General features: G+C 46.4%; 1 protein-coding gene across 2 annotated transcripts in view; it reads right to left on the reverse strand.

Annotated features, from left to right (window-relative positions):
• Positions 1-16,552, reverse strand: part of Vps35l (VPS35 endosomal protein sorting factor like) — a 109,308-nt gene that overhangs the window by 67,482 nt on the left and 25,274 nt on the right. For both annotated transcript variants that reach the window (XR_002383930.2, XM_040755626.1), the window contains exons 10-14: positions 12,842-12,938; positions 12,021-12,068; positions 10,509-10,602; positions 7,432-7,509; positions 6,362-6,484 (exon numbers count right to left, since the gene is read on the reverse strand). Coding sequence is in view for 1 of the 2 variants with exons in the window: in XM_040755626.1 (XP_040611560.1) it covers positions 6,362-6,484; positions 7,432-7,509; positions 10,509-10,602; positions 12,021-12,068; positions 12,842-12,938 (440 nt within the window). In the remaining variant the exon portion in view is untranslated. The remainder of the gene's footprint in view (positions 1-6,361; positions 6,485-7,431; positions 7,510-10,508; positions 10,603-12,020; positions 12,069-12,841; positions 12,939-16,552) is intronic.

The following is a 16,552-nucleotide window of genomic DNA, read 5'->3' on the forward strand; positions in this document are numbered from 1 at the left end:
CAGAGGCAGGCGGATCTCTCTGGGCTGGGCTGGACGGATAGCCTCCAAAACAATACAGAGAAACCCTGTCTCGAAAAACCAAAAAAAAAAAAAAAAAAAAAAAAAAAAAAAGAGACGGGCAGTGTGGCGCTTGCCTTTAATCCCAGCACTCAGGAGGCAGAAGCAGGAGGATCTCTGTGAGTTCAAGGCCAGCCTGTTTTACAGAGTGAGTTCCAGGACAGCTGGGGCTGTTACACAGAGAAACACTGTCTTGAAAAACCAAAAAAGAAAATAATAATAATAATAATAATAAAGAATAAAGGTAGCTGGGTGTTGGTGGCACACGCCTTTAATCCCAGAAGAGGTAGGCAGATCTTTATGAGTTTAGGCCAGCCTGGTCTACAGAGCTAGTTCCAGGACCAAGAAGGCTACCCAGAAAAATCCTGTCTTGAAAACCAAATTAACTAATTAATTAAAATAAAGGTAGAATGTAATTGAGGAAAACACATAACATCTACCTCTGGCCTCTACTCAAATGTGCGTATATCTACACTAACAAGTACATACACCACACACATTGCAACACAGAAACAAAACAACACACACACACACACACAAAAAGCATCAAAAATTTCTTCAAGAACATATTGGGGCGGTTGTTTTACAGAATAAGGACACATGTGTAACTATCCAGGGAGACAAGCATTACACAAACAGGCAAATCCACAAGAGGATAATTTTACTTATTTTTACAAGGACAAGAAGACCAAGAGTTCAAAGCCTCTGACCAGCCTAAAGTACTGAAGGCCTCCCAGCTCAACACACATGGCATTCACACACAACAGAACCTGTAATGCATAAGGTATGCACTGTGTGCATCAGTGTTTGCTTATATGCCATTACTGTTCTTGCTCCTACGTTTCATTATTTATACAACACGTTGGGTTTTTTATAGACACTTTTATTTTTTAATTTATTTTTAAACACTTTTTTATTATATATTTAAATTAGGAACAAGCTTGCTTCCCATGTCAGTACTAGCTTCCTCTCCCTCCCCTCCACACCCGCCCCTCCCCAGCTCCCCCCCAGTCCCCCACCCAATCCCCACTCCATTCCCCAGGGAGGGTAAAGCCCTCCATGGGGGATCTCTAGTCTGTTATTTCTTTCCTGGGAGGGCCCAGGCCCTCCCCAAAGTGTCCAGATTGAGAGAGCATCTCTCATTGTGGGATGGGCGCCCCAAAACCATTTGTGTTCCAGGAATAAATACTGATCTACACCCAAAGCCCCATAGATTGCCTAGGCCTCCTCACTGATACCCACATTCAGGGGGTCTGGATAAGTCCCATGCTGGCCTCTCAGCCATCAGTCTGGGGTCCAAGATCTCCCCCCTTGTTCAGGTCAGATGTTTCTGTGGGTTTTACCAGCCGGGTCTTGACCCCTTTGCTCATCACTTCTCCCTCTCTGTCATGTTGTTTTTTTATAAAAAATTATGAAAGAAATGGCTAGCTACAAAAGTTTTGACTTTTTTGTTGTTGTTGTTGTTTTTCGAGACAGGGTTTCTCTATATTGCTTTGGAGACTGTCCTGGAACTCACTCTGTAGACCAGGCTGGCCTTGAACTCACAGAGATCTGCCTGCCTCTGCCTCCCGAGTGCTGGGATTAAAGGCGTGAGCCACCAATGCCCATCCACAAAAGGTCTAAGATTATCAATATGCATCCAGAAAGGTATGACTCCTCCTCTTCTAATCATAACTGATAACATTTGGGTGTTGGTCTTTCTAGAATTTCACCTTTGCTCTGTGAATATCAGTTACTATTATAGAAACTTGTTTTGTTTTGTTTTTTTACAGAAACAGGACAACCATATTCACACCCAACTGCAAATTACCCTGTCTACTCAAGAATCAAGGTCAACCCTCCTTGCTTCCACGTGCATGCGCGTGAGCGCGCGCGCGTGCACGTGTACACACACACACACACACACACACACACAGTCATAATTTTAATGGCTGAGCAATCACACCACAGGCAGACAGTTTTCAAACTGACCCTAATATTAGTTTGGGATAGAAGCCTCATCTTGCACTTTTGTGTATATAATGAGGGTGAGGGTGTGTGTGTGTGTGTGTGTGTGTGTGTGTGTGTGTGTGTGTGTGTGTGTGTGTGTGATGTGTACAGATTCATTCACATGCTCAGGCCGGAAGAAGACATGGGTTGTCCTGCTCTCACTCTTTGCTTTGTTCCTGTCAGATAGGCTCTCTCACTGAACCTGGAGCTATTCTAGTGAGCAGCAAACCTCAGCCATCCTTCCTTCTCTGTAGCCAACAGCCCTAGTTACAGGGAGTGTGCAGTCACCAGGATGCGCAGGCAACTTTTTACATGGGCACTAGATATTTGAACTTGGGTCCTCATGTTAGCACAGCAAGTGCTCTCACTGCTGAGTCATCGCTCCAGCTTCATGTGGTTGTTGTTGATATTGTGAGCGCATGCATACACAGGCTATAGGGCATGTGTGGAGGTTGAAGGATAACTTCAAAGATTTGGTTCTCTTTTTACTTTAATGTGGGCTCTGTGGATGGAACTTAGGGCACAGACTTGTATGGCAAGTGTCTTTATCCACTGAGCCCATCTCACTGGTCCCGTACATTCCCATTTTTTGAAATAGGGTCTTTTTATGTTCCTAGGCTGGCCTCAACCTCAGATTCACTACATAGCCCTGGTAGGCCTCAAACTTAAGGTGACATGTCACCCTGCCTGCCCTATATTTTATAATGTTTAAGGAGTAGTTTCCAACAAGCACACTGGAGTAGTCTATCAAGGCCTGAAGTCCCACCTCAGGTGAAGTGGTGAGCAGGTAACACCCAGAAGGGGCAAGCTGAAAGACACCTGCTGCTTCTAGAGTCTGCACCACACACCCAGACTCTTTTCAGTTGTATGACATTTAAGACGTTCTAAGCCATGGCTGCCTCAACTGTAAATCCAGGACGATAAGCACACAACAGAATTTGAAGAATTCAAGCAGAGCAACCCTCACAGAGGTGGTGCAGGGGGGGGCTCAACAAAAAGCGGCTGTGTGGTGGACTCCAAGACTTTACTTTGTGCCTCCGTACTCCACAAGGTCAACAGCCTTTTACACACCTCCAGACATGACTGATGGCCTAGGAGGGAAAAGCTTCAGAAATTAGACAAGAAAGTGACACACCTACTGGAAAAGATCACACACACACACACACACACACCCCAAGAGCACAATTTATAGATGCCAAGATTTTAGGTGGCTATCTTTTTTTTAACTTTTCTGAATGTTCTCTAAGGATTCTGGGTGTTTACTAACACATTTATCCATCCCTCTGTCTTTGCACAGCTACCAATGATTCTCCTCTCCCTGACCCAACCTGGTATGCTTCTGCCATCTGCCATTCCTCAGAGCACCCCTTTCTTCAGACCATTTTCCCTTCCACAGCCCCTCCAGAGTTCCCTGTTCTCAGGATAGTGACTTCAGTAACCTTTGCAGATGAACCTGTTCTAACCCTGGCCACTCCAGGACATCCCAGCTGGCCAGATTTTTTTCTTCTTCTCTAGTTCTATTGAACCCTTACCATACATAGCCTACCTATTGTCCCCTCCCTGCTGCCCCCTGGTCTTCAAGCAAGCTCAGGTTTCCATTTGCTTCCACAAGGCCTGCCAGGACCACCCACATCATGGTCCTCAAAGTCACAGTTCTTAGAGGAAGGTTCATTAGGTCTATTTTGCAGATGCCAAAACTGAGGTACATGGAAATCAGTAGCCCAAGGCACAAAAGACCTACTGTCCACCTGCCAGGGTCAGTCCTGATCTGAGCTTTCCTTTCCCCCTTCACCATCTACAAGCTGTATTGTGCAACTCAGCCAGGCCTCCTTCCCCAACTCCCTCCTTCAAGCAACACACAGTTTCTCAAGGCATTTATTCCCATCACCCACAGTAAGCTGTGTACAATGGCTACCCTTTTCTGAGCACTGTGTGCCTGAAATGAAGTGGCACTCTTTTATTTACTCTAATCTCATTTTAGCTGTAGAAAGGAAGAAAACACCCACCTTCAAACCATAACAGGAAAACCCTTCTGAAGAATCATCCTTCTTAGATTTTTATTTTTAGTATTATTATTATTATTGAGACAGGGTCCTCCTATGTAGCCCAGGCTAGCCTCAAACTTACGATCCTCCTGCCTCACTTCCCAAATGCTACGATTACAGGCCTGCCACTGCACATCTGCCTGTAAATTTCTATTACAATTTGCAACTTTATAAAACAAATACTCACAGCTAACATCTCTCCCTTCCCTCGTACCTGCCTGAGCTGTGTATACCAACTGCTGGAGTCAGACTTTACAGCATCCAATTTGAGGATTGGCCAGAGACACACTGCTCTGGCCTCCCCTTGCCTTAGTCCAGCCATCCAAGAGCTCTTAGCACCAAACTGCCACATGTCCCTTCAATTGTACCTTCCATACTGACATCATTTCATCTACTGTTTGGAAATGATTAACTTTTTTTTTAACAAGATACTTACTGCAAGTCCCTTATCTAAGTGCCCCAAGAACAGTTTATCATTATTCAGGTGACCTAATTTTTCAGTCACTTCTCCTACTGCATGATGATTTCCTAGAGCAGTACTTCCCCAAGAAGATTCTATTCCCAGCATGACTCCTCTGAGATTCAAATAAACACAAGGGCATCTTGGGACACCCACCCTGCATTTTTCATCTGATCTTGCCTTTCATTAAAATAAGAAAAAAAAAGGTGTTCTCATTTTCAACACACTAATCCTTCTTGCAGGAGTGTCTGAATCATTCAGATGAAGGCTGAGGGAGAGGTCCTGTTTCCACAATCAAGTTTGTGGCACATTTTCGCCCAGGAGGGGACCACATGTGACTGCTAAAAACCACACAACACCCAGCAGCTCTTCAAATTACCTTCCCTTGAGACTAGCCTGACATGAAATCAGCTTACGAAATGACTAAAACAATTTCCACCTAAAATATAAGAAGCCTTTGCTCCCTCCTCCCCATATTTTAGAGTCTCAAAAGTAAAATCACACACAGGGCAAAGGGAATTCAGTTAAGACAGTCACAAAGCTGTCCAGGTGTGATGGTAATTCCAGTACCCAGGAGACTGAGGTAGGAGAATAATAAGTTCCACATTAGCCTGGGCTACAAAGAAAGACCCCCACTGAACATAGGACTATATGTGGGATACCCACTCTACACAGTAAAAGAACTGTCCTGATTTAGTGAATAGGAATTGTCACAGATAAAGACACAGTGCTCTCTAACTAGGGGTGAGTCAGCAGGCATCCACTGTCCCATGACATGGTCATAGGGCTGAGGGCAGACCCAATTAGCCCCGCACCAAAGCCCTTACTCCAGCACAAGGCTACTCCAGGGCTAACCTCACACACAGCAATGAGTAGAGCTACTGCTTCTGCTCAGCTATGTGCTATGTAGAGCCTATGCCAGGACAAACAGGCACTCATGAGGTTCAATCTTTCTAATGACCCTGCAATCTTCCAAGGAATGCACGCACAAGAATTCAACCTGTTAGCTACCTCCAATTTTACACCATTACAACTTCATGAATGTATGTGGTCATGTTTACATGCTCATTGCTTATTTCCCTAGGATTGAGCCCTGAGCGTGGTATTGCTCAGTCAGAGGCCTGTTCTTTTTGTTGGCTGTGGCTGGGAAACAGGCCCCTGCCTCTGAACTGCTTGCCCCACACTGCATTTTACAGCAAGCAGTCTTTTCCTCTCAGCCATCAAGAGGCAGGCCAGGGAAACTTCATCTATCAGTCTTGCCAGTATGCACTGGGAAACTGGGAATCACCAGAAAAAAAAATCATATTTCTGTTACCAGTTTAATTCCTGAGAGTACATCACTCAGAGGTGGGGGGGGGGAGTTGAGGGAAAGGAAAAGGCATTATGTAAGCAATAAGGAAAGGTCTACTTGCCCTTGCATGAAATAGGACAATGCTACCTGCTATGCAGGCGTCACCAAACTGTGAAAAACACAAATGGGGCAGAGGAAGGTAAATGAAGAGGTGAGACACATCCCCTACCTGGGAGGCTTTCAAGGGTTTCCCTCTGGCCACCACTTTGCAGCCATAGGAATGTAGCCTCTCTGAGTGGCTCCTCCCTTTCCAGTGTCAGGAAACAATACAATCTAGAAAGGCAATCAGCATAGAACCATCCAGAGAGCTGAGCTCTCCATAAAGGCAGCTGGCACAGACATTACTGAAGCTGCTAGAAAAGGACCCTGAGAATATTACAGGACACACAGAGCAGGGTGTCACACAATGGAGAAGGGGAGCCAACCCTGCTCCCCAGGGATGACCCCCATTGGCCTTACCTCGGGGGCATGGTAGGAGACACACTGGAAGATCCAACCCATGGCGGGCGAGTACAGAGGGAGATAGGACAGCAGCTCCACACCCTGGGCCACCAGCTGGTTCTGGACAGTGTCTCCATGAATCTACAGGAGACCAAAAGGCCATCAGAAAGGAGGGGAGTCACATCACACAAACCAGGCTAGTTTGGAAATGCGTGGACGGAACAGCCCGCTTCCTCGGGCTATATTTAAAACCAAAACACACAGCGAGTTCCTCATACCACCTAGCTGAGCAGTTCTGGAGGAGTGTTGTGCAGGCAGAAGGAACCCCATGAAAATGGATTAGCAGATGCTGGGAAGTAAGGCTGATTGGTTATAGGCATTTCCTGTTCATATATGTATGTTAACTCTCCCTCCATCCCAGATGCTGGGAAGTAAGGCTGGTTGGTTATAGGCATTTCCTGTTCATATATGTGTGCTAACTCTCCCTCCATCCCAGATGCTGGGAAGTAAGGCTGGTTGGTTATAGGCATTTCCTGTTCATATATGTGTGCTAACTCTCCCTCCATCCCAGATGCTGGGAAGTAAGGCTGGTTGGTTATAGGCATTTCCTGTTCATATATGTGTGCTAACTCTCCCTCCATCCAGATGCTGGGAAGTAAGGCTGGTTGGTTATAGGCATTTCCTGTTCATATATGTGTGCTAACTCTCCCTCCATCCAGATGCTGGGAAGTAAGGCTGGTTGGTTATAGGCATTTCCTGTTCATATATGTGTGCTAACTCTCCCTCCATCCAGATGCTGGGAAGTAAGGCTGGTTGGTTATAGGCATTTCCTGTTCATATATGTGTGCTAACTCTCCCTCCATCCAGATGCTGGGAAGTAAGGCTGGTTGGTTATAGGCATTTCCTGTTCATATATGTGTGCTAACTCTCCCTCCATCCAGCACAGGGTATGGCCCCCTGCAGACACTTGTGCCACTTTGCACATCTAGCTGGCAACAAGGATCCTCAGCTTGGCGAGCCCCGTGGGTCTTGTGAATTTGCTCCCACCACAGTTAGTTCAATGAGCTGCTATTGTGGTGCTCTCCTACCTGTTTAAATGTAAGCAGGAAGTCGAAGAAGTTCTTATTGAGGCTTTCCTTGAGGTGCGGGGCCACTTCCATCCCCACCTGCAACCAATCAAAGCAGAATCATCTTAGCAGCAAAAAGCCAGGTGCAAACAAGACGACGCACAGGCCTTATGCCGCTTTGCTTCTTTCCAAGCCAGGGTCTCACTCAGTCCTGACTGACCTTGCACCCAGCAATCCTCCTGCCTCAGTCTCTCAAATGCTGGGGTTACAAATGTGTACCACACACCTAACTATAGCACCATGTTAAAAAAGAAAACAAAGGAGCTAGGATATAGCTCAGTGATAGAATGTTTGCCTAACACATATAGGGCCCTTAGTGTCCAATTCCTAGCACCACAGCACACATGCACACACGCGCACGCACACACGTACACTTAGAAGAAAACCCTACATCATTCTGCTTATCCCCAATCAATAAACATGTATTAATTTTATGAGAAAAACCACAGAAGCTATTTTTAATGAAAAAATGACATTCGTGATCATCTTTGAATTCCCTCGGGGCAATGATTATATTTCTGAAGAAATCACCAGAGAACAAATCAATATGATACAAAGGAGGCCGTGTTCTCAAGACGATGAAAACAATCTTCTCTTCCAACATAGGATGATCAACACTTATGGATATGCTTAGTAGTGAAGCAAGAATAGGATAGAGGCAAGGTGGCGGTCCACCTGCTTAGCACACACAAGGCCCTGGGTTCAACTCCAGCATCCTCCTTAACCGCCCAAAGTTTAAGGGGTAAAAGACATTCAGCTTCTACATCATTGCTGACAGAAACACAGACTCATTCTTTACTAGGCAATCAGGGAAAAAGACACAATTTTAAATGTGTCTTACACATTTTAACATGACAAGCACAAAGCAAGCAAATGCCACCACTTGTCGGTGAGATGGTTCAGCAGGTAAAGGCACCCGCTGCCAAAACTAACATTCTGAGTACAATCCTGGAACCCAACGGCAGAGAGAAGACTGACTCCATGCTGCACCCCTACACACACAAACTAAGTGAACATAGAGTATTTTTTTAAGCCATCATCCAGGGCAAGCAGGATGGCATCTATCTTTAATCCCAGCCTTCAGGAGGCAGGGGCAGGTGGGTTTCTATGAGTTCCAGGTCAGCCTGGTCTACATAGGGGGATAGAGATACTCTCTCAAAAAAAAAAAAAGCCATCATTTACTGTCTTCAGAATTGACTATTTAAAAGCAGCAGTTGTTTTAAAGCTTGAAGCAAGGTGCCTAAGGGAGAGAAGAGTGCTTTTTGAATATAATAGAAAAATTTTAGATTTTCTAGCTAAAAAACAAACAAAACCCCAACTCCCTTGTGGGCAATCAGAGTGCAGGGTCGGAGGTAAGTGAAGGTATGCATCATACCCGGGACCAAGCATTTGATTATTGTATTTCCTACACCAAGCTCCCAGCTTAGTCTCAGTTCAACCAAAGACTTCCTACAGGAAGCTGCTGTCTGGGCTCCTCCAGCAGGAACAGAGCTCTCCCAGTCACCAGGTCAGTGGTTACCAAAAGGACACCATTCTGATGGTATCACCCACCGTTTGGGCAGAAGTGTGTGAGACTCACTGGAGGGTTCAGTTTCCAGAACAGCTGGAAGGCCACAGGGTATTTCCAAGGACAGCCACCTAGCTAACACCCAGCTCCACTGGCTCTGAGTCTGTTGCCTTCCCTTCCACATAATAAGTACATTAGCTGACAGGGGGCAGGCAGTGGAGAGCAGCAGCTGCAGGGTCACAGCTGCAGGAGGGGCTACTCACCTGTCCCCCAATAAACAACTTCGGGCTCACCCACTCAGTGCTTTTGTTCCTTTTATCTCTTTTCATGGAGCCAAAGCAGCAGCTTGGAAGTCAGCCTGGCTCCTGGAGCTACCACCCTGCTCTGCCACCCCATCCCGCCCTCAGGTAGCTGCTAGTGGCTTTCTGCCTGCTACTCGTTCCCTTGGCTTCTGCATCAGCACACTGGGTTGTGTTTATGAATGATTCTTCCTAATCGTAGTTCCATGGAGCTGAGTTCCAGAAGTGCGCACATGCCCAAGGCCCAATCAGTTAGGCACACTCCATGCCATGGCCACAGTGGCGGGATGGATTATGGATGGGTGAGTGGCCCAAGGCAGTGTCTAAAGAATCATGTTTGAGACTAGCAGGATCTACTAGGGAAACGGGGCTTTACCAGTCAGCTTCACATGGCTCCTAAAGGTGGTATGTGGGAGCTGGAAGCTGCTGTGCTTCTGGCCTCGAGGACACCTATGACTTACCGGCATCCCTCCCCTAACGTGCACAAGGCTGATGGAGCAAGTGCAGAGCACCCACTGTTAGAGCAGAAGCCCCTGGGGAAGAGAAAAACGGCTCCATGGGTTGAATTTGTCAGAAACAAAAAGTGGGTGCAGTAAAAGCACTGAGCTGTGTTACTTCAGAGGGAGGCTAAAGGACCCCAATCGTCTCCCAACTACCACAGAATTCCAAACCTGTGTCAGGTCCCAGGGACAGCACTCCCTCCCAGGCCTCTGTCGGCCAGCTCACACCCAGCCCAACTGTTTAACAAAAGGAGACAGACTCTCTCTCTCTCTCTCTCTCTCTCTCTCTCTCTGTCTCTCTGTCTCTCTGTCTCTCTCTCTGTCTCTCTGTCTCTCTGTCTCTCTGTCTCTCTCTCTCTCTCTCTCTCTCACTCACACACACACACACACACACACACACACACACACACACACACACACACACACAAAACCCAGAGGATTCAACACAAGGATAAGTCAGTCTCAAATGACTGAAAAGGAGCCTGGAGCCTCCTTCCTAGCTGAACTGAGAAAATTAATCCAGAAAACCAGTTCACTTGGGTGAAGATGACCTTAAACGTCCCCTAATTAGAATTGTGGTAAGTTGGTCTATTTCAAAATTAACTTTTTAAAAGCAACCATGCAGCTATCCTCTCTGTGAGGATCATGTCCTACAACCAGCAGCTAACAGAGCAGAGGGAGGAGACAGAGCCTGCTAAGGAGGCAGGGGCCATGTCTGCGAGCTCAGCATACCCGACACAGGTAGGCCCGGGCGTACACGGACACGAGCGGGTCCCCAATCCCTCTGATCATGCAGGTCAGTCGGGGCAGGCACTCTGAAATCCCCCTGTGGGAGAAAGGAGGGCAGAGTTACATCCCATGGGAAGATTCACTGTTCCTCTCTTTCATGATAAAGCTACATTTTCCTAAATTTAGGGGAGAAAAACACAACTTGTAAGAAATCAAGGTCAAAGTTTCAGTTTGTCAAAGCAGTGTAGCCTCTTTTTCTCTGTGGATACAACTTACTGATGCTTCCCCACACACATCCCTGTCCGAGGTCAGACTTAAGGTGAATTTACTTATTTTGGTATGTTTCACACTGGCTTCAAACCCTCAATTCTCCTGCTCTAGTGGAGGGATGCAGCTGTGTGCTACCTACCCAGCCCTAGCTTACTGATTTTAACAGTTTCATCCCTCACCTGCCTTTCTGTCAACTGCCACCCCCTGATCTCTTATAGCAGTGGCTCTCATCCTGTGAGTTACCACCCCTTTGGGGGTCAAACGACCCTTTCACAGAGGACACATCAGATATCCTCCATGTCTGACAATTACATTATAATTCATAACAGTAGCAAACTTACAGTTATATAGTAGCAACAAAAATTAACATGAGGAGGTTGCAGCATTAGGAAGGTTGAGGACCACTGTTCTATATAGATCTGTATAGATTACTGTTTGGTCCTGTATCCCAGTCCTTCCTACCACCTTAGGCTGGCAGCAAACAGCCATCTCAAACCCTATCAATGTGACCTAAGATTCATTTCTTTGACATGGGTCTTCCCTCTTACACATGATCCTCGCCTGACTGGGGAGGGAAATATAACTATTTATTCAGCACCCATAAACAATCCAGGACACCCCTAGCTAGCTCCAAAGTAAATAGCTCTCTGTGGGAGGTGTCTGGCTGTCCTTAGGAGCTTATGACACAGTTGCCAGGCATGACTCTACACACCACGGCTTCCTCAAGCTCTCAGAATCACATTGGTGAGGAATCACAGCAGTGTGCTGCCTGGGCCCCAGAGCAAAGGCTCTGCTTCCAACTGCTTCTTTACCATCGTCAACACCAGGGGCAGCCCACGTAACACGGTACACGCCAGGTCTGCCTGCGTGCCTCCCCGTGCCACGTGAGCAGTTCAGGGCCCACATACTTCTCCCAGGTCCATGTTTAGCAAAGGGGACTGAGGCTCAGGGCATAAATAACTTACTGGAGACCCATGGCCAGACCCAAGTGGAACTAACTGACCTCCAGCAAGCGACACACTGCCCCCACCCCCACACTTGACTCTTGCTCTCTGTTCATTATATAGGGATTAAAACGCCATCTCCACTTCATTAAATTTCCACATGGTAAGTGGCAAAATACACAGGTAATTGGCACCTGGTCGAACACTACAAACTCAATGACAATAGCTACCGTCACACCACTATCATGTGCTTGTGTCTTTGACCTGAAACTCTACAGCTCCAGATGAAGGAGGATCTTACGTTTTGGAGAGGAATTTGTTACACTTCAGGATGGATGCTTCCACGTAACTACAAAAATGTTCTGTTAAGGAAGACATGTTCCAGATGGCCTGTTCCTTGCCAGACAAAGACTATTCCAGAAGGAAAACAAGTAAGTGGCAAGTGTAAGGCACAGGAGGCCATCATGGCCCATGACAATGGAGAGAACTGAGTTAGCAGCTGCCACATTCTCTATAGGGTTCTCAAGCTCCACACTTACTTAAGTTTTGGGAGGCGTTGCCTGTTGGTTAGTGGCTCTCTGATGAAATTTAAGGTGAGTTTTTAGCCTTCCAATCAAAGCCCCGTGGGGAGCATCGACCTGAGATAACTGAGATACACTGTGTGTAGGTCAGTGTCTCCATGCTTTAATACTGGGTGCTGGCACAGAAGAACGGGACCTGGACGCTCGAGATGGCTCATCAGGTCCGAGACACTGAGTTTGGTTCCTAGCACCATCAGGGTGACTCACAACCACTTGTAAACTCAGTTCCAAGGGATCCAATGCCTCGGGCCTCCAAGGATACACAAACACACAGGACACAGTTAAAAACAAAATAAATATATTTTTTTAACCTGGGAATGTTCCTCAAAAGAACAAAAGCCTGATTCATGTATCATATTCAAAGTAACAAACAAGAAAACTATCAGGACCGAGTGGGATTCCAAGCAACGCCCTCTCCAGTGCAGCTTCTGACCACAACAGAAGCAGGCGTCACCAGGAACTTCTGGCAGCCCATCCCATGGCTGATGATACCAGCACTACTATTCCCACCCATCATTAAAACAGGATAAGAAAAGGATACAATCTAGGAATGAGTTCCCGGATAGAAGCAATCTTGAAAAACCAATTCAGGCATGTTTCCTTGGCCGTATCGTTCACGTTCTCTGGGGAAAAGTGATCTGCAATGCAAAACCATCTGTGTTGGTTCCCAAAAACCCTGGGTTGGTGTGTTTGTTTTATTATGTTTTGGTTTGGGGTTTTTTGTTGTTGTTGTTTGTTTGTTTGTTTGTTCGTAGACAGGGTCTCATATGTCACCTGGCTAGCTTGGACCTCACAGAAATCTGCCGGCCTCCAACATTGGAGGCCACCACAGCTGACCTGTCCCTGGGTCTTTATGGATGCTGCAAGTCCAGGGGCAGAAAATGAGGAGGTAAAGTCCCTCCTGGTCTTTACTAGGAAACAGTGACAGAAATGCCACCAGTGCACACACAATGCTTCGGAAGAGACAGGCATGGTGCATTGTGTTTCAGGTTTGAAACAATGTTAGCTAGCTCATTTATCCACACAGCAGATCTCCATCTACTTCAAGAGTTGGAGGCACAGAGAAGTTCAGTGACTTGCCCAGGACACACAGCAAGCCAGTTAGAGCATGAACGTAAGCTCGGGCAGTGTGGCTCCTTATTCTTAGCTACCACACACTGATGAACCAGAGGTCCTTGATGTGCAGAGAAGTCACTGTGGCAACAGTTGAAGAATCGTGGATGCATCCAGCACCTGGTCTCATAACTGGAAATGTGAACAATGCTTTTACCTTGAACGTTACAAGCCAGACCTGAAGGTAAGTCAAGGCCAGAGTCTAGCTGCCAGCTCAATACAGCTGACATGCCAGTCTCTGTGGTCACACTGCCAGCCTGTTCGAGTGTCAGTTCTTTTTCTCTTTAACAATAGATCTGGTTTCCCAGCTGGCCACTCGCCTATCCCGTGCAGTTAGGTATGATCATGTGACTAAGTTTGGACTCCACAATATAAACAAAAGCACAATTTCTGTGAAGCATCTTAAGAGGAGGGACTTGAGCCAGGCAGTGATGGCTCACGCCTTTCATTCCAGCACTCGGGAAGCAGAGGCAGGCGGATCTCTGTGAGTTCGAGGCCAGCTTGGTCTACAGAGAGAGTTCCAGGACAGGCTCCAGAGCAATACAGAAAAACCCTGTCTCGAAAAACCAAAAATGAAAAAAAAAAAAGAGGAGGAACACAAAAGCGGGCATCTCTAGTGACACTGGCCCAAGGTGGTATCAAGACAGCTGGAATTGGGTCCCTGGCATTGTCACCAGCTGCCTGCCAGCATTTTCCTTCCTTGACAGTACTTTGAATTTCTTGCTCTGCAGTCAATCCCAATCTTGATATATAGTCTTTGTTGCTAACAACAAAAATTTACTTCCTAGAGTTCTGGACATGACATACATTTTCATAAGGAGCAGGAGGCAAAGACAGGAGGTTCAAGACCACACAGCAAGACCCTGACAAAAAAATGAAAAAATTAAAATCTTAGTTTTTAACACATACAGAGATATACACACATATATACAGACACATATATTACAAACATACACACAAACACAGAGAAATATATATACATACATGCATGCATACACATATATAGGCACACATATATACATATATACTCACATTTTGAGACACACATACATACACACACACATATATGTGAGGCACTCACAAACATAAATGTACACATATACATAGACACAAACATACACATATACACTAGACACATACACACATAAAAACATACATGTATATGCATGCACACACACACAGCAATCTCACACAATGACAGACTACTTCCAGATCAAGAGAGAATTAAGAAATGGACTATGTTACACAAGACTTTAACACAGCATAGAAAACTAAACAGCATTAAACAATAGATTCCTATACTTCGTGTACTCACAGAAAGGCCTTTAAAAGCCAACAGCAAACAGTATTTAAGTTCTCAGACAGTGCATAGGGCTTCCTGCCCTCAGGAAGCTTACCAGCGGTGAAGACAGATAAACAGGAAACAGGAACAGGGTACAGCAATGGGAAACCAGGTAATCAGAGCCTGGAAAGACAGGAAACCAGGCAGTGGAATGGACAAGGTGTGTGGATGCTGGGGGACTAAAGTGATCAAGGAAGATTTCTGCACAGGTGGTATTTGAGCTACACTCTGAGTCACAAACGGAAGCTGCCATGCAAAGATAGAAAAGCAATACATTCTAGAAAGAATAAACAACAGATGCAAAGGCCCTGAGACCAGTCAGAGCCCAGAAAGCAGGCCCTATGATGAGCCTGGGGGGGGGGGGGAGGGAATGCAATGTCCTCAGCAGGCCAGGCAGGGCAGAGTGAGCCTCAGAGGCTTTTCCTGAGTGCAATGGCAATGCCCTGAAGGCTCTGGGCAGAGAGGCATGGACGACTGACTTCATACCTTATCACTGGAGCTGAGACATGGGGAAGGAATCCAGGCTTTGGAAACTAATCCAGAAGAGCCTTCCACATAAGAGAGCAGAGTTGCCACCCCCAACTCTTTTCTAAGCACTTCACTTTTGGACTCTGAACTTTTGCTGATGTTTTAGGTGAAGTAAGGAGACCAGTTAGTCTAGTTCTTCATTGCCACATTGACCAAGGCCCCTGCTGACCCTGGTGTGGCCAAGTCAGCTCGGGGACAATCTGAAGATGGGGTTGCTAAGGCGTGAGGCAAGAGCCACAGCACAACCAAGTGCTAGGATGTCTCCCAGGTAGGAAACAACATGACTTGGTCACTCAGAGTGAATGGCTTCGTTACACATATGCTCGATTAAGAAGGGAGATGGCTCAGTGGGAAAAGGTGCTTGCTGCCAAGCCTGATGACCTGAGTTCAATCCCTGGGACTCACACAGAGAAAGGAAGGAGAAAACTGCCTCCCAAAGTTGTCCTGTAACCTTCACATGTGTGCTGCTGCATGGGACTAGGTTTAGACAGACTCCTTAGCAGGCAGCCAGACAGACAGACAGGAAGAGGGGCAATGACTAGATAATAAGGACGGTGACCTTCCAAGGTTTCTTCCTCACCCTCCTGTCAAAAGCCTGAGAACATAAAACAAAGGCCTGGAGGTCTCCTCCTGCCAGCAGGACTCCTGCTGATGGACTAGTTCAATGGGTCCAGGGGGCATGTTTACACAGTTGTATTAGCTTTCTTCAAACTGACCAGTCCTAAATTAGTAGAGGAAAACCCTTCCAGGACACTAAAAACCCAGCCCTAAGGGAGAGGCTGGGCTTCAGCCTCCCCAGGCCCCTCTGCTTTGCAGTCTTGTTCTCTGTGTGCCCTCTGTATGTGTGTTCGCTCGCGCCCAAAAGCCTTTCTCCAACAGCCCATTCTGTCTGTCTTCTTTGTTGTGTTCCAGATTTCTCTGCTGTTACCTGCCATGCTCAAGATTTTTCCTGCCTTTAAAATCTTTAAATGGCAGTTAACTTTCCTCCTCTACATATCAAACAAGTGTAAAGTAAGTGTAAAAATCTTTTTAAAGAAATGTGTGAGCCGGGCATTCAGGGCGCACACCTTTAATCCCAATACTGGGGAGGCAGAGGCAGGAGGACCTCTGTGAGTTTGAGGCCAGCCTGGTCTACAGAGAGAGTTCCAGGACAGCTTCCAAAACAATACAGAGAAACCCTGTCTCCAAAAACCAAAAAGAAAAAAGAAAGAAATGTGTGGGTGTGAGTGGTGACCACACATAGTGACATGTACTTTTCCTCTTCATCCC

Source organism: Mesocricetus auratus, unplaced genomic scaffold (assembly GCF_017639785.1).
Source record: "Mesocricetus auratus isolate SY011 unplaced genomic scaffold, BCM_Maur_2.0 Super-Scaffold_4256, whole genome shotgun sequence".
Taxonomy (NCBI): domain Eukaryota; kingdom Metazoa; phylum Chordata; class Mammalia; order Rodentia; family Cricetidae; genus Mesocricetus; species Mesocricetus auratus.